At 38.7% G+C, this 18556-nt stretch overlaps 1 protein-coding gene across 1 annotated transcript; it reads left to right on the top strand.

Annotated features, from left to right (window-relative positions):
* The first annotated feature begins 2569 nt into the window (after positions 1–2569).
* rb1cc1 (RB1-inducible coiled-coil 1) lies at positions 2570–17860 on the top strand. The gene is made up of 23 exons (XM_041949108.1): positions 2570–2899; positions 3935–4059; positions 4151–4277; positions 4380–4550; positions 4675–4877; positions 5097–5499; positions 5597–5767; positions 5854–6038; positions 6222–6408; positions 6889–6970; positions 7095–7159; positions 7273–7376; positions 8347–8473; positions 8703–10633; positions 10900–11086; positions 12814–12922; positions 13222–13519; positions 15275–15326; positions 15427–15474; positions 15931–15989; positions 16210–16337; positions 16634–16704; positions 16954–17860. Exons 2-23 carry the CDS (start codon positions 3989–3991, stop codon positions 17029–17031), a joined length of 4857 nt encoding a protein of 1618 aa, XP_041805042.1. The 5' UTR covers positions 2570–2899; positions 3935–3988; the 3' UTR covers positions 17032–17860.
* Positions 17861–18556: the final 696 nt, after the last annotated feature.

Raw genomic sequence — 18556 nt, 5'->3', positions numbered from 1 at the left:
ATACAGGGCCTATTAGCACCCCCAAGTCTCTCACTTTTCTCCCAGCTCACACATGATGTTTGGAAACTCGACACAGTTCGCATTTGATTCAAAAACAGAGACGATGGACTGAGAGGACGTTTGGGGACTATTGGACGCAATGAGCGGGGAGTTTATCTTTATCAAAAACAAAAACCAAATTTAGTAGCAGCAAATTTGCAAAAATATTTTCCTTACTACTACACTCTCACACACAGGTTACTGAATATTCCTATTGAAGGTCTGTGGGTTTGAACATTGCTTGGTCATACAGCACTGTCTGATGAATGGACTTGCAGGTAGAAAACAATAAAGCCATTGTAGCTTCAGTGCTCCGTTTAGGGTCCTGAAGACCCTGTGCCCTCTTTCACAGTTCAAAAAACATATTACCCTGACATGTCATGACTTCTCCTAATTTATGAGAATTACTTATGAGCATGATTTTGAGGTTGTTTCAAATGTCCACTGTAGAAAATGATGCATTACTTCTGCTTGGGGCTTGCATTTTTTTTATTGGGCCCCCCACTGGCTTCTAACTGACTGATGTTTATTCGTGTATAGCCCATTTAACATGTCATGTATGAAATATTTCCTTATATGGTGTAAAAACAAGGTCTTATGACCATTTTGGTATTTTGCCACCTTCATCAAATCTGCAAGCTCAGTTTGTTATATCGTTCCCAGATGGAAATGTTTTCTTTATTTGCACCAGTCAGTAGGAGTGTCAGGCAACAGCACAATAGCAGGGATTTGAACCATGATCCTCTGGTTAAAGAATGGCTTCCTCTTTATACCGCTGCTCTGCTGCTCAAGATTACAACATGAGAGTGGATATTTTCTAAAGGCTACAGTGACTTCTTGCACAGTGACGTTGTGGACTGTATTGGAGTCACTGCTGACAGCAGATTTTAGACTCTTTGTTTCAAGAATTCTGACTGCAGTGATACACGGTGGTGTGAGAGGTAAGAAGAAAAGAAAGAAAAAGGAAACACCCACTTGTTTCCATTTGATATGTTTGGGTGAAACAAATTATTGCGATACAGTGACCTCTAGGGGGGATTTGCTTACACACCATCACGAGGATGTAAGGGTGAGTTTACAAAAAGGATACTTAATAAACAAAATAGTAACAGAACTGATCATACAGTTTGATTGCCACATGGCTATGCCGATCACAATTATGTTGTAGCTTGTCAAACACGAACATACCCTCTCAATAAAAGGAAACTCACACTGGATATCATTGACTGTTGATTACAGAACTAGGCATAATTTAAATCGTGAGGGATAGATTTGATGATTTTGATACATGATGTACACAATGTACAGATGATATGTGGGAAAAAGCCCTGACCTCATCATTTCCTGCACAGTAGACATTGGGGAGTAATAACATTAAGGATTAAACAATAAGACTTAGAAACATCAAGGGACTTTATTGGTAATTGGTATTTGATCTTTCTAAAAAGGTTTCAAGCTGGGATGCAGAAATGGAATGAATGACAGCAGCCAGTGTCCACCGATAATGGTTGTCAATGATAAAGATGATAAAGGTACAACAGAAATAAACACTTAAGGATAACATTTTGGCTGTTGAGTGTTTGTATGGCTAGATGTCAGAGATTTCAGTTGCGTTAATGTCCCACACTCTATGGTTGATTACAAACATTACAAATGAAGATCCGTTTGCTGCAGATTTGCACTGGTGTTTCTTTAGTTTTGATTTTTGGAGCATTTTCCCTCATGTCTTAAACTATGAAAATGATGCCCAATAAAGAATACAAAACAATGAAAAGTTCTAGTTTGATAAAACTCCACTACAGCTAGCAATAGCCCCTTTACTACCTCCTCTCTGCAGCAAAATGGGATCATCTATACACTGCAGCCTCACATTAACCACACCCCTTCTCATGTTGCAGCAAAACACTCCACAGCGATTTTTCTGTTATTTTCCCAGCATGCACCTGGAGAAGTACAGTGACGAACGCATATACCGATGGGAAATTTGACACTGTTGTAAGAACCAAATCTTTTGAACCTATTCAGTATTCAATGCACATCTTTGTTGATTTCCTTTTTGATCCCAGTATTCTTTTCACGTAAGCAACACAAAGAATTACGATTAAAGACAAAAAAATTCTACATGAAACATGTAACAAAAATGTTTTAGAATAGATTATATCTGATACTATTTCTGTATACTGAATGACTTGGGAAAAAGCTTGATAATTTCTTGATAGCTACACTTAAATGTAAGAAGTACAAAATTAGACACATGTAGTCCGACAAAACCTTTAATAAGTTACCATTAACTGATTAGTACTACTAAGTATTGTTGATGTAGACTACTGAAATTATGGAAAAAATAACTGCTAAACGGATACTAACTTAGCATAAAAAGCAAAGCACTTCGTTTTGTGAAAAGATAAAGGCAGTAAGTAGAGATATCTTGCAAAACAACTGTTATGATAGCTTTCGTTTCGATTACTGCCGAATGGATCGTTTAAGTATCGCACATCAGCAGATGACAACAACAAAACAGACAGAGCTAGTGAGAGGGTGTTAGCGTAGTTAGCTAACTGCTACCTGAAATAAACAACTGGTGGTTTTGTCCGCTTGTTAGATCATCTCGGCTGGAGTTTGCCAAATCAGGAATTTATTTTAAGGCAGTATGGCTAACGTTAATCTGTGCAACTAACTATGGCTGTCACTTATTGCAGTCTAGTTTAATCTAGCTAACGTTAGCTGTGGCTTGCTAAACTAGCTCTATGTATGCCAAGCTAAAACAGGTTAGCTAGCTAGCTTGGTTGCTAGCTTATTAGCTAGCCAGCTCGCCCAGGCGAGGTGGAGACCAAGAGCAGGGAGATGCGAGCAAAGTGAGGTAAGGAAACAAAACTATTATTTAGTTAATTCAGTGTGTAATGTCATCCTTACACCAAGGCAAGTCTAAGCGGGTGATGTTGGCCAGTTTGGCTAATCTTATTACATTGACAAATTCATCGACGTTAGAACTAGCTACTCTGCGCTAGCCTGACAGCTGTGTTAGCTAATAGCCAGTTAGCGCAGTCAGCGGGTTATTATTGACTTGCTAGCTTGGTAGCATCTGCTGCCGGCCCCCTCTTTGGCACTGTACCCATAACTAGAGGCCTCGAGGTTAATAGCAACGGTATTGTCAGTGTTCTCTGTCCTTAAAACAGCAACGTCAAGCATAAACATTTTTACTCTGGTATCACTGAATGATGGGAGGCCCACAGACGTGCAAACAGTTATTAACGGCAATTAGCTAACCAACATTCGCATACTCTGTGATAGCAACGTAGCTGATAAGGTGTTTTATACTGTCACGCTAACATCAGTTAACTGTTTATGGTTAAAGTTAATTTGCGGTAACTGTATTTTGTAATATCTTTAATTTGGTAGCTCATCCGTGCCACCGTTTAGCTCGCCACTCTCCAGATGAACGTCAACAAACGCGAACTAGTTACTTCTTCAGGCAGTTTTTAAAGTTTGACTTTGTATTACATTAGACCAACATATTAGGTGACTTCTAACATATTAAACACTTGGCAGTAGCCAGTATCCAACGACATGTTGACTCAGCTATATATCTAGTTATTCAGTAGACATGATATTGTTAAGGCCTTACAAGTTTATGTGGAAGGTGATGCCATGTTTGCCTTTTGTTAAATCTTTTGATATAAATCAAGTAAAGAAATAGACTATATTATCCTTACAAGTAATCATACTATATTTATTTGCAAGAAAACACCTTACACAGGCGTATCAAACAGATTTATGCCATTGTTCTGAGTAAGTGGTAGCACCTCCTCTCACCAGAACTTCTTTAACAATAATGAAGAAAACAAATTCTGAATTTATCAGTGATCATGTTCATGTGCAATTTGTTTTTTCACAGGGTGGCCTTGAAAGACTAAATGAGGCAAGCGCGAAGAACTCTGGGAGATTCACCATGAAGTTGTATGTGTTCCAGGTCAACAATGGCAGCACATTGACATTTGACACTGATCTTGCTGTTCAAACGTAAGAAACTGGCATATTACATATTTTAGTCAGAAATAGTGGTCAGTACATCTTTGTTATTGTGACCTAAATAAATTCTTATTTGTCTTAGTGTGCTGGAACTTAAACATGCCATCCAAGCCAAATACAAGATTGCAATTCAACATCAAGTCCTTGTTGTCAATGGAGGGGAATGTATGGCTGCAGAGAGGCGTGTCTGCAGCTACAGTGCTGGCACTGTAAGTGTGTCCAAATTGTTCGAATGCTTTTTATTTGCCTTGAAGGCATACAAGTTGCATATGTGATGTTCTGTTTACTGATGTCTTACTGTTGATCTTTAGGAAACCAACCCCATATTCCTGTTCAACAAAGAGATGATCTTGTGTGACCGGGATCCAACGATCCCCAAAACCACCTTCTCGATTGAGAGTGAGATTCAGGTTAAGGTGGAGGAGTCTCTACTGATGCCAGCTGTCTTTCACACTGTTGCCTCACGAACACAACTTGCTCTGGTAGTTATCTCTCTTTTTTATGATGTGTGTCACTTTAATTGTGATGTAAAATCATTGTATCTAATCTATTAACTATGGAATGCTCGTAACTTGCCCTGACATTGTTATGTATTTGCCTCTCCAGGAAATGTTTGAAGTTGCCAATAAACTTAGCTCTTTCTGTGAACGTTTGGTTCATGATGAACACCTTCAACACCAAGGCTGGGCTGCTATTATGGCTAATCTGGATGACTGCACTCTATCTTATCAGAAGTTGCTTATGAAATTTGACACAGCATACTCAAATTATCAACATGACCTGGAAGAAATTAAGGTCAAACTTACAAAGTAAGTGTTGCCACAGAGATATTTTGTATTTTGCTTTTCTTATTCAATAGTTTTGAACTTGTACTTTGTATGTTTATTTTTAATATTTTCATATTGCCTTTCTTGACCTCGTAGTAATTTAAAATTGTTTAATCACAGTCTTAACTCAATTAGATATCTGAAAATAACAGTAATACACTACTAAATGCAAGTAGTAATACACTTTTTGTTTGATTGCAGATTAGGCACAGCAGTTGCTGTTATGGCCAGGATACCTCTGCTGGAATGTTTGACAAGACACAGTTACAGAGAGAGCATGGAGAAGTCCATCTCTACCCCAGAAAAGGATTCAGATGAGACGGAAGAAGAGAAATCTACTGACTCTGTGCTCTGTACTGCTGATGCACAGAGGCCATCCAAGGTATCTGCTTCGGGAACAGCCACATGTGAACCAACTGGAGACCAGGAAACAAATGAAATGACTGACAGTGGTGGTCTGAGAGCTGCGCTTTTGGATGATGACACTCCAGAGTTTGCCAACCCGTCCTGCTTCAATGTCACACTATTAGACTGGATCAACGTGCAAGACAGACCTAATGATGTGGAATCGGTTGTGAGGAAATGCTTTGACTCCATCAATAGGGTGAGTCACAGATGAATGAATAGACATGTCTTTAGTGTTATGAAAATGTCGTCATGTATTGTGGTGGAAAAAGTCTTTACTGAAATGTTTCTTTCAGCTTGACCCACGGATCATTCAGCCCTTCCTGGCAGACTGTCGTGACACAATTGCCAAGCTAGATAATCAAAACATGAAAGCCATCAAGGGGCTTGAGGACAGGTTGTATGCTCTTGACCAAATGATTGCAAGCTGTAAGAAATTGGTGAATGAACAGAAAGAACTTGCTCAGGTTTGTAAAGTAAGAGATAAGCACTATTAAATTGTTTATTCTCTTGTTTGTTTTTATCAATTGTACTTACATGTTGTCTCTTACAGGGATTTTTGGCCAATCAGAAGCGGGCTGAAAATCTGAAGGATACATCTGTTCTGCCTGATTTGTGTCTGAGTCACACCAATCAGCTGATGATCATGCTGAACAACCACAGGAAGCTGCTCGACATCAAAAAGAAGTGCACCACTGCCAAACAAGAACTTGCTAACAACCTTCAAGTCCGACTCAAGTAAAACTGAAAACCACTTCTTCCCAAATATTTATTGCCTGTTCTACTTGTTTCATAACTCAATATTCTCTGTACATAGTGCTTTTGCCTTGTTCTATCGAATGTAGGCTTACTGGTTTTGAAAATGCCAAAGTCAAAATAATTATGTTTGCAACTTTGACAGTGCTAATAATTTTGCTGTAGATGGTGCTGTTACGTGATGCTGCATGCAGACCAGGATGGTGAGAAGCTTCAGGCTCTACTCAGACTTCTGACAGAACTAATAGAAAGAGTGAGGGTGGTGGAGGCCCTCAGTACTGTGCCCCAGATGTACTGCTTGGCAGTGGTGGAAGTCGTCAGGAGAAAAATGTTTATGCGACACTACAGAGAGGTCAGTGCTAAATCCCACGATGATTGATACAAAGAGGTGAGCTCTGTTGCCTCACTGAATCTGAAGCCTTCGGGCGTGTTTAGTGCTGAGCATATAATTTACATATTCATCTCTAATTTGGCAGTTGTTCTCTGACTTTGCCACTATGATAAAGAGAAAACAGGCCGATTATGTTGTTTACTGCTGCTTGACAATTCAACTTATTTTAGTAGGTTAGTCCTGGATTTTTGCGGGAAGTGGAACGGGACTTGGTGCCCTTTCATGTGGGACATCCTATTTAGCAGGCTCATGAAAGACCAGTATACCACTGTGTGGTTTGGGAGTTGAAACTAAATAATCTCCTTTTTTTAAATTTAAACTGGGAAATTACCTTCTAGTGGCAACATTAAAACTTTTCTAAAGAATGGCATGAAGTCCTTAGAGTGGATATTGTCAGAAACACAATTAGTAGTTTTGTTTCTTTACTATTCATCTTTTCAGTGGGCGTATGCACTTGTGAAGGATGGGAAACTACTGTACGAGGCAGAGAAGTTCAAAAGGGAATCCTTTGGGAAACTCTTTAGTAAGTCTCTTTTGAAAACTCTTAGCTGATGCCATTTGAGTTGTCACTACTGAACACAGTATGCTTTTGAAATAACACATTCCAAACAAGATCAGTTTTGATGTATTTACTTATTTCTTTTCAGGGAAGTCTTTCCTAAGAAATCGTTTGTTTAGAGGACTTGATTCATGGCCTCCAACATCATTTTGTGTAAGTAAGAAATGAAAGCCATTTTGACAGAATTGGAATAATATATATTTATTGTCATGTCCGCTGTATTCCAATGGGTCTCTTTTTTTTTTCTCTGTTTATTATTGTTATAGACACGAAAGCCCAGAAGGTTTGATGATGAACTTCCCGACATCTCTGTTGAGGACCTGCAGTACTTGAAATCTTGTTGTCCTGTAGAGGTGCAGCCTTTCCTTATGTAAGTCATACATTTGGAAGCTTGTGTTCATTTCTTTCTTTTTTTTTTTTTTAATTCAAATTTTTATTTGGAAAAGCAGATGGTACAGAACTTCACTTCTCGATACAATTTAATGTCCACATCAGCGTTGTGGATGCAGGATCGTTAAATGCTAATCCAGGTTTTTAATAACGTAACAGAACAAATATAACATGTGGGCGGGAGTGGGGGAACCCCTCCAATTATTCACATCAGGAAAAGAAGAAGAAAAAAAAACACATTAAAGTGTGTATGTTAACACAAACCAAAACAAGAATGTATGGCATGACAACCTCTCATATGACAATCAAGCTTGTGTTCATTTCTAAATCAAATTAATTTGGTGAATTTAAGTCCAATTTTTGTAGAATGATCAAGTGTGCTTTAACAATTAACAAAACAGACTACGTAAGATTTTCCTTTTGTATTAACAAATGTGTCACAATTAATATGCTAACGATAATAAAGTAAGACAAGAGAAAGTAAGACAATAATCCCTATTGAGGTTTTAATGGAGTTTGGGTTTATTCAGCTAACTTTAAAATCTTAGACATTTCTACTTATGCCTTTCTTCACAGAGAGTCTTTAAGAACTAGTACATAATCAGTCAAGCAAAAGTAGATCAACACTGCAGTTTGGTGATCTCATTGTAAAATCTTACTGGGTATGTATGGTGAAGAAGGGCTGAGGATCGAAGCTGTACAGGAAACTGTACATAAGATACGTATGATATGCAGACTGTTATTTAAGTTGTATGGTGAAATTAAGCTTGAAAGCTTGAAATTAAGTTATTTATTTGCCGAATTGTATAGTTTTGTTTTGGAGCCTGATCCTGTGGCATGGCAAGTGTCCTGGAACCCAGTCGTTGTACCACTAACTAACCTTTGTCCTAGGCTGTTAGAAGTTGAACATTCTGTCCTTAATTTTATTCCTAATAATTTTTTTTCTGCAGGGTTCCCACAATGTGTGACTTCGAGCCCTTAAATCGCCATGTAGATACGCTTCACCAGCTGGTCCAAGCTGCACAGAGTGTGGATGAGATGTCTCAAACTATTACTGACCTGCTAAGTGAACAAAGGGTAAGAACAGCCTCATTAACAACATATTATCTGTGTTATTTAGTTAGTAGAAGCTTAGATGGGCTAGTTACCTTTCAAGTCAAATATGGTTGTTGTATATAGTGCATATGTATATGTGCAGAATGAAATCCATAACACGTTTTGTGCATAGCATGGTTTTACCTTTGCTTTTCTTTTTCATGAGGATTTTAATCCTCTCCCTCTCCCTTCGTCTGTTCTGTCTTTGCAGGCGTCCTGTAGTCGGAGCGCTCACAGATCAACCGTGTTGACCCCACAGTCTGAAAGCATACCTGGGACCACAACACCAATGTCCTCCAAAACCCCTTCTTTGCTTAGCCTTCAGGGACCCAGCTGCCAGCCCCTACATGTTCCCGTCCCAGCTCCTCTTGAGGACTTATCCCCAGACAGCATAGATGCACAGACATTTGACTTTGAAACCATTGGCCATCCAAACATGGATCCAGTCCTGCAGCAGGGTTCCCTTGACTTGGATTCTCTAGCAGAGAGCCCTGAATCTGACTTCATGTCTGCCGTTAATGAATTTGTGATTGAAGAGAACTTGACCTCTCCGAACCCCATCAGTGACCCTATTAGCCCTGAAATGATGGTGGAGTCGCTGTACTCTTCAGTCATCAATGCTATTGACAACAGGCGTATGCAGGACACTACAATACTAGAGAGGGAGAATGCAAAGATAACCGTCCTCAAACAAGTTATTGACAAGTACCGATCAGCTGCAGAGGAATCCCATTCCAACTTAAGAAGTGTAAAGGATGACCTCTATCACTTAAGAGGCATGGTATTAAAAGAACAACATGACTTTGGCTTTGTCTTGAGGAGTATGACCACAGAGGTACACAGCATTGTGGACAACATCTGCCAGACCCACAAACTGGTACTAAAGGAGCAGCATCAAAGTGAGCTTCTCTCCCTTCGGCAAGAGCTTGAGAAGCAGGTTGAAACACTAACGGAGGAAAACCAAGTAAACCAGAATATTGTCAGAGATGTCCAGCGTGCAATGCTGGAGCTGGAGGGGCTTTTGGAGCGCAAAGAGAAGGAACTTACTCAGCTCGAGAATGAGAAAGAGCGATGGGTTGAAACAGAGAGTAGCCAGACGGATAGGATCAAAAACCTGGAGCAGTTGATCAGTGATCAAGCTGAAGAGATCAAGATGCTCTCAGATTCAAGAGACTCTCTGACCAGCCAGCTTAAGAATCTGCACATTGAGATTGAACGTAGCCAACAAAAGATCCGGCATGAGTTGGAAGTTGTTGAGAAGTCACACCTAAAGGAGCTGGAGGACAGAATGAAGCAGGAACACAAGGCAGAACTGGAGACCCTTACCAAGGATAACCAGGCAGCTCTGGAACATCTGGCTGCTGAAAATAGTGCAAAGTTAAGTGAAGCAGGTGATCACCATGCCACTGCACTTAGAGACAAGGACAAACAAATAAAGGATTTGGAGGCTCGTACTACTGAGCTCGCAGAACTTCGCTGCAAACTAGAGGTAGAGCTAGCCCTCAAAGAGTCTGAGACAGAAGAAGTGAGACTCTTACTTGAGGAAGCCAAGATGCAGCAGGCTGAGACTGTGAAGTCCCAAGTAGAGGCTGAGACCAGAGTCCTTCGTGAGGAGCTGGCAGGTATCAGAAAACAGCTTCAGGTAAAAAATGAGGAGTATGAAGTCGACCTAGCAGAGCTTAGGACTCTCATGAGGATTGAGAAGGACCACTGCATCTCAGAGCTGGTGGACAGACACGATGAGGAGACTATTTTGTTGCGTAACGAGGTCTCCTCTCTGCAGCAGCAAGCCCAGGACGCCGAGAGGAACCATGTCGAACAGCACCAGAAATTTAAGAAGGAAGTAGATCAGCAAGTGACAGCTCTAAGTGAAGAAAAAGAAGAGCAGTTGAGGAGTTTCCAAGAACTGGAGCAAGAGTTGAGGACTGTTATCAGCAATTTGCAGGCAGAAAATGACCTGCTCTCCAAAAAACTAGAACAGGACAGACAAGCGATTGAGAAACATTCAGAAGAGGCTTCTAAGGTTGCATCACCAGATGCCTTTAAAGAGTTAGAGCAGCAGAAAGAGGAGATGGAGAAGAGACTGTTAGACAAAATTAGACAACTTGAGAATGAACTTCATGAGGGACAATCCTCAAAAAGGTAAGTGTTTGATTACAATGGCAGACACACCACACATAGAAATCTAGCTTTCATTTTTGTATTGTTAAAGTAACAATACGTGGCCGTGTGTTAATGTAATCTGCTTACGTTGGAAATGTTACACTGAAAGAAAATCTGAGGTTAGATAAGTAAACCACCCATTGTACTGTTAATTTAGAATAAACTGTAAACTCTTGTCTTCCATCTTGTATGTCCAGATTACAGCGCTCCTTCGTCAGACTGAAAGTTTATTGTGTGTCTTTCAGTGATAAAGGGTTGTCACTGCATGATGAGGCCTGTGCAGATGCCGGAGCTGCTCTATCTCTAGACTCAGCACTACAAGAGCGGCTGCAGCAGGAGAGGGCCTCCCTGCAGTCTCAGATGGATCTCCTGGAAAAGAAGAAGAATGAGGAGATACAGAACCTCAAGACATCGCTAATCGCAGAGCAGCAGGTTTGTATTTAGCCTGGAAATAAGCAGGAAAAGTAATGTGTCTTGCGATGTTAAGTGAAATGGTAACTAAACCGTTATCTAATTTCCTTCCAAGACAATTTAGCACCAATCGTTGCCATAATTGAGGACATATTGCACACATAAGATACAGTTATTGAGTTTGTTCACACTTACTTAGTACTCCAAAGTGCATCAAGATCTACTTACCTTTGCAACATTTAGAGGTAGACAGGGATACTAATATTTTGTCCATCCCATTTATATTAATGAGGCTAGACTAAATATTCTGAAACACTTTTCAGTATAATGCAACACAGTTCAACAGCACCATAAACTACAGACTCCAAAATGACTATGAAGTTCAATCAACATCATCTCAGCACGGTGTTTTGCCTGGTTGTTGTATTAGACTGTATTTGTTTTAGCTAGATATACCTCATAATTGCAGACTGAGGCCTTCTCTACACATATGTGATTATTTCTAATATCATATATTTATATATTTTTTTTATATTATATTTTTTCCCCTCTCTTAACATTTTTTTTTTTTTTACAAAAGATCTCTGTACAGACAAGAACACAAAAAATGATTCCCAATGCTCAAACAAACATGCAGGACCAGTAGGTGGCAATATGGTCTGCATCAGCAAGGTCAACAAGACCAGAGAAGAAGCATGTGTTGTTAGCTTTTTCTATTTAAATAAAATGAGCCAAAATCATAGTAAACTGCAAACATAAGTTCTGAACTTGTAATCAGACCTATCACTGATCAACCAAGGGTAGACAAACCGACATTGTTTCAGACACATTACACAAAACAACAATTGGCATCTGCGAATAGAGGTGATGACATTGTTTCTCAAACACACTACATTTACATGTCCACATGGATATACAGAAACTGGAGTTTTGAAAAATCCTCACTTTAGAAGACATAAAAAAAAATCTTCTTTTTAGTGACCTAAAATGCTGTGTGCCTGTGAACAACATGTGGACGAGGCCTTAATGTATGTACTATCTTGTGAATGCTCTCCTAACTACATTGAAGCACTGTCAAAGAGTAACTTTAATAATTGTTGACACTCACTCTCAGCCATTTGCATTCAATGTCAAGTTGAGCCTCACACATCCACCAGTCAGTCTCTAAATCATTTGTCCAGCACATGTAGTTTTCTGTGCTGGGTCTACTCTTAGTCTGTCTGATCGCTTTACACCAAAAGATGCTCAAGGGATGGCAGAAAGTTTGTTTTTGTTTTAAACTTTTCACAAATTGCTCACTTGCCACTTTTCAGGAATAAGTTTTATATTTTATCACTTATTGATTACAATGATTTCTCTGAATCTGTGTCATGGATATTGGACCTCTCTTTTGCACCGTCCTTCATAGTTAAAGGTGACTAAGAAGACTTTTGTTTTGCACAAAGTATTAAATTAATGAGCGGTACTTACTGTTATTTGAAATAACAGTTGAGCCCACATAATTACATTTAATTTTTGTTGTTTTGTTACTTGGTTTGATAAACGGTGAAAAATCAGATATGGAACAAAGCAAAAAAAAATAAAATAAAATAAAAAATCAACCCAACAACTGTAACTCCCATGGCTACAAGCTGATCTGCGCCTCCAGAACTTCCTCTGAAAAACATTTGTGCTTTGGTATAAATTCTCTGTCGTGACCAAAAATTGGCTGGTGAACTTGTTAAAGTGGTATTTTTTTGATTCTCTAGACGAATTTCAACACTGTTCTGACCCGCGAGAAGCTGAAAAAGGAGCAGATCATCAATGAGCTCACAGAGAAGCTGCGGAAAGTTACACAACAGCAGGAGAAGGATAAAGGTGAGTGCTGTATATGAGCTCTTTGAGAGGAGGGTAACCATGTCTTTCTTTCTAATGAAAGAAGCTGTTGATGCAAATTGTGTATTTTTTAACATGCTGTTCATGTTAAACACAATTTTTGTCACATAACACAAGATGGTAATGCAATCTTGTTAGTATTATACCTAATAAATAGATGCACTCAAGCATCTTTTTCTTTACCACTTCTGCCATTTTTTAAGAAAAGCGTTCTTTGAGGTTTTATGTTAGCCTGTATGTAGTGTCTGTCACTGTTTCTTATTCATCATAACTTATTGCAGGTCTGATAGAGACACTCTCAGAGGACCGAGCTAGTGTCATGCAGGAGAAGAAGCACTTGGAAGAGGAGCTTAACCGCCTGCGCAGAACTGCACTGGTCTCCTCTGCCTTCTTCACCCCTAACCCCTCCGCTCAGGAGCTCCCAGAAGCAGGAGCTGCCGCAGCAGCTAGAGCTCTGCCTGTTGCCGGGGCTTGTTCCTCTGATTCCACAGCTGAATGTGACAGACTGGCCTCTGTGGCAGCCATTCGAGATGACGAACAAGTTGATTCAGCAGTGGAAGCCAGCATGGTGACAGTCCAGTAAGCATCCTCTCTCAATAAACATGGCTTTGTTGATACAGTGGTTTGGGATATATTGTGCAACCCGATAGTGTACGTGCACACAAGAAACAAGGTTACTGGGTTAAGACAACACATTTACATGCATTACCTTAACCAGATTAAGGCCTCTGTTGACTTGCATTTGGCCAATCGTACTGTTTCCCTACTCTGCACCTTATTTTTTAAACCAAGACTGACTGAAAAGTATACTTAATCATATATAAGAAATCTTAGAAGGGCTAACACCTTGTGGTCTGTTGCTTGATACGCTCTCGTCCAACCAAATTCTCATTGGTTGGACAATTGCTGGTCTTACTTTCATGAGGAGAAAAGCACTTCTTAATCCACTGGATTACACAGCTCCCCAGAACAGCTCCAGTCTGCACATGTGTTCCGGTTTGCCTGTCTGAGGCACATAGGCCTTCAGTGTTGGGCTATTTTGTGGCTATTACTCGTGATATGTAACAAATCAGATAGCACTGGGGTCAGAACGTCGAACAAGCTGCATCAGATAAATTGATTTTATCAACAATTGAATTAACAAAAAAAAAAAAGAAGACCACCAAAATACAGCAGGTCTCCCCCCTGACCAGTGACCAATCAATTGGTTAAAGAGCAGATAGAATTTCAGTTGACTACAGCTCTTTAGTAATATGTGATGCTGAAGCCAAAAGGGAATTTCTCAGTTCACTACTGTATATATACATCTGAATTTTACAAATAACCTTCTGGTCGACTGTGGAAACTTGAGTTATTTAGATTGAAGTTCAGTTCAAGTTGGACTTTAAATACTTTTATGCAAATATATACCATTTTGACCTCTTTTAATTCCTTTGTGCTGCTCTTACTGTGATACTCCTGCAGTTCCTTGTATTTGTCATGTACATTCACATCCCTTTATAAATCTGTGACATACACACTGTGTACATCGTCAAGAAATCAGGTTTCTTTAGCAGCAGTGAAGCTCCGATGAACCAGGCTTTCACTTAACCTGACTGCGGAAAATGTGTTTTTTGTTTACATGACGTTAAAGAGATCCGGTGTCTGTATCAAGTTTTATACTTATTACATGTCATGTACAATCAAAGGTAAATACCACTGAATTACAGCAGTCTTCATTTTCAGTGCAGTGTAGTTTTCTCCTTAGACTATGCTGCCATTTTCTAATCTGTCATTTTGCTTGACCTACTAACAGCAAAAACTCATTTGAAAAGATTAATGTAGACATACCTCTATTGCTTTTTTAAGAATGGAGTTTATTTTGCAGCAAAGATCAAACAACTATTACCTTTCTACTATTTGGTATATGAGCTTATTTAAATGTTTGTACATGTTCCCCTTAATCAATCCAAGTATTATGTTAATTAATACTCTTTGCACATTTGAAAAATGCAGTATACCCATGGCAAACTTGCAGTACACCTGAAAGGGGCTGCATTTATTATAATAACAAGGAATCAGTTGCCAGTCACTGACAGAAAGAGGTCTTTGCGCTCTTGAAGAAGCATGTCAAAATGCCATTGCATGGACAGAAAGGACATTTGACAGTGGAAGGAAGGCAGGCCTAGGATCAGACAGTGTAAGTTTTCATTTATTGCTGTTAAGATTAAAGGCTAGGCTGAAGATGAGAGCCAATTCATATTTTGATCATTTTTCATTGTCAACATAATGCATACAATTTTGCTGACATTTTTCACAGGACATTAATCAGTTATCTGATGTTTTCTTTCTAAGTGATAACATCCTGATGTCAGAGGAGAAACAGCGCATTCTCTTGCTTGAGAGGGTAAATAGACGCACTTCATCTATCACATTGCATTTGAGAGCACAAGACTCTATGTTTCTGGATGTCTCTGTCTGTTTAATCAATGTAATGTATGTTTCAGACTTTACACATGAAGGAAGAAGAAAACAAGCGCCTCAGTCAAAGACTGGTCAGTTACTCATCATCTCTGTGGGCTATTTAACACCTGCTCCACTAGGTGGCAGTAGCATCAAAGAGTAAAATCCTGACCCAGGAGGCCAAAGAGCTCAGTGAAGAGAAATGATTTTTTAGGAAGAATGTCAGTAGAATGTGTAGAGCGGTGAATATTAGTAAAACTGCATTCTTCAAACAAAAGCCTGTTCACCAATATAAGTGTATATACTTTTGTGGTCTGAAAAAAATGTTTTAAATCAGTCCTGATGATTGATTCACAAAGGAGGATAAAACTGAAATTGGAGTATAATTATGTAAATAGTGTAAAAGTGTTAATTTGAATTACTAAGCCTGTTTCTTGCAAATGCCCAATAAGACAAATGTTAGAAGTCATCTTTAGCCAATATATAACCAGTATTGTTAATCCTTCATGGTAACATGTGTAACGTTGCCCTAATCCTTTTCTTTGTAGATGTCTCAAAGCATGTCGTCTGTGTCGTCACGGCATTCAGACAAAATCGCCATCAGAGAGTAAGTGAATAAAAAATAACATCTGGCCATAGTCTGCGCTTTCTGATGTGATTTTAGGCATTTTTTTTTTTAGTTTTAGCTAAAACTCCAACCACCATTACATGCAGTGTAATTATACACATTATTGTGTAATTATCATTAATGTGTCGTCTTTTTTGTTTGTAGTTTGCACTAGGTGTCATCGTCCCTTTATCTCTTTGTTCATCTTTTTATGCTTCAGTTTCCAGGTAGGCGATTTGGTTCTAATCATCCTGGATGAAAGGCATGACAACTACGTCCTGTTCACAGTTGGTCCCACCCTCTACTTCCTCCACTCAGAGTCTCTCACTGCACTGGACCTCAAACCAGGTCAGCTTGCCCAGACCTTTTGTGACCATGATGAGAACTGTAGTGTTAACGTTTGCTTTTTAATTTACTGATGAAAAAAATATGTATCAGTGATAGCTGTTTAGTACTCTTGGATGAATGTATTTATAACAATGACACAGTGTCTACATGTGTTCTCAAATAATGGTGGTTTATGCTTTATACATGCTTTTTACAATTTGCTTTACAAGCTTTATGTTATACACACATAAGCATATATTTGTGGTTTACTAATTGTTTAGTATTTGTTTAACAAGTCAATTTACTTTGTTGTTTAGCATCAGGGACCTCAAGACGGCCGTGGGTACTTGGAAAGGTGATGGAGAAGGAGTATTGCCAGGCAAAAAAGGTACTAAATTCACCAAAAGTACTGAAAGTCTTATTTTTATTGTTTTCAATGAATTTATAAGACGTACTATACTGACATAAATTAAGAAAATGAAAATATACTTTTATAATATTTTTGTGGCAATTTATATGCTGGCTTTGGATGTAATCAACTGATCCTTGTCAGTAATGCTGTGATGTTCTTGTATGCGCAGTTTGAACCTTCTTATTTTCTTACAAAGCATTCTTGTCTTTTTTTTTTCCCTCACAGGCCCAGAACAGGTTCAAGGTTCCTTTAGGAACCAAGTTCTACAGAGTGAAAGCTGTTCCATGGAACAGAAAAGTATAATAGCCAAGTAATGAGCTAAAATGTATATTTATATTGCTTAATTTTTGAACAGAAACTTCACATCATAATTCATAACATGAAAATCGAAAGACCTTAAAAACGGAAAGCATTAAGATCGTCATCATGCTACTTTGAGTTTCCATTCAAAATCCCACCTGCTACCACATTTTTGTTTTCTTTTAAACCCAGATTTGTTATTGTGGACCAAATGCTATTAACTTAATTAGGGCATGGCCCTATAAACTGTGGCATTATGCCATTTGACCTGTGTGTGTAAACTGAACAAAATTTGGATGGTAAATATTAGTTCTCATTATCAGCATTTGTCCTTTTGTGGAAAATACTGTGTCATTATCAGCATAATTAAATAAAAATATACATTTATTATAAATGTTTATGGAGGAATGTTCATGGCATGCATATTGATATATTTTCTTTGATTTACTTATCCAGATAAATGTTGTAGTTGGAAATGTAGTTAATGCTGTTTGTTACTCACAAAGCAGTGTGGCCCTCTGTCAATACTGAAATGTACATTATGGCTGACTGATGGAAACAGTCGTCTTTGCAATCCTTCAAATGCACTTTCAAAAACAATGCTTTTGTTGATTTGAAAAGGGAAGTTAATTGAGCTGTCAGAACTAAGTAAATATATCAGCACAAACTTCTCACTATCATAGAATATTGATATGTAGAAAGGAATACTTTGTGACTGTGTTTCATTATCAGAAGACATTGTACATTACCCATCAAATCACACATGTAACAATAAATGACTGTATTGTAAAAGATAGAGTTTTGAAACAATAAAGGATTGATCCCAAACATATTTTGCTGTTTTTATGATGGCCAAGTATTATTGTTCTGTATTTGGGAATTATATGCGATGCCAAGGAAAGTACATGATGCTATTGAAGTCATCCTAGTGATGTATGCTCATTAAGAGTTAATTGTTTTCCAGGTTTATGAGGAAAACCTTTCACCCTTAATGAACATCATTAGTTAGTTTAACTTACTACAATAGTAGACAAGTGCTTCACTTGCCTGCTGAGTTTCTGTATTAACTAATGAGAAACCATTTCATTATAGCTTGTTATTCTGAAATAAAATACATGAAAATACACATTATTGACTTTAGGACATATATAGTAAATGGCTTTTTAATGATGCTTTAATAATTTTCTTGGGGATTCTGGAGTCAATGTGGAATAGCACAGTATAGTGTATTCATTTGATTTAGCATTTTTGCTTTTGTGGAAACATTAATGTTGGCACGCTGCTGCAGGAAACAGACTTCAAAAAGGCTTCAAATCGGGGCCCAAGAACGATGCGGCCCTCATGGAGAAGGAAGCCCACCAACATCACTTTCCCAGTTCACAGCGGGGAGCATAGCAGCTCTCCGCCGAGCACTCTCTACCATGTGGGTCTAGGGGTGTTTTAACAATGTTTAGCTCTATTTTCTCCATTTAGCATAAGCCTGTTGTCACATTTGGATGGCTCCTTCATAAATTGATGGTGTGATTCC

Source organism: Chelmon rostratus, chromosome 12 (genome assembly GCF_017976325.1).
Source record: "Chelmon rostratus isolate fCheRos1 chromosome 12, fCheRos1.pri, whole genome shotgun sequence".
In the NCBI taxonomy this organism is placed as follows: domain Eukaryota; kingdom Metazoa; phylum Chordata; class Actinopteri; order Chaetodontiformes; family Chaetodontidae; genus Chelmon; species Chelmon rostratus.
This window is presented reverse-complemented; position numbering and strand designations above follow the sequence as displayed.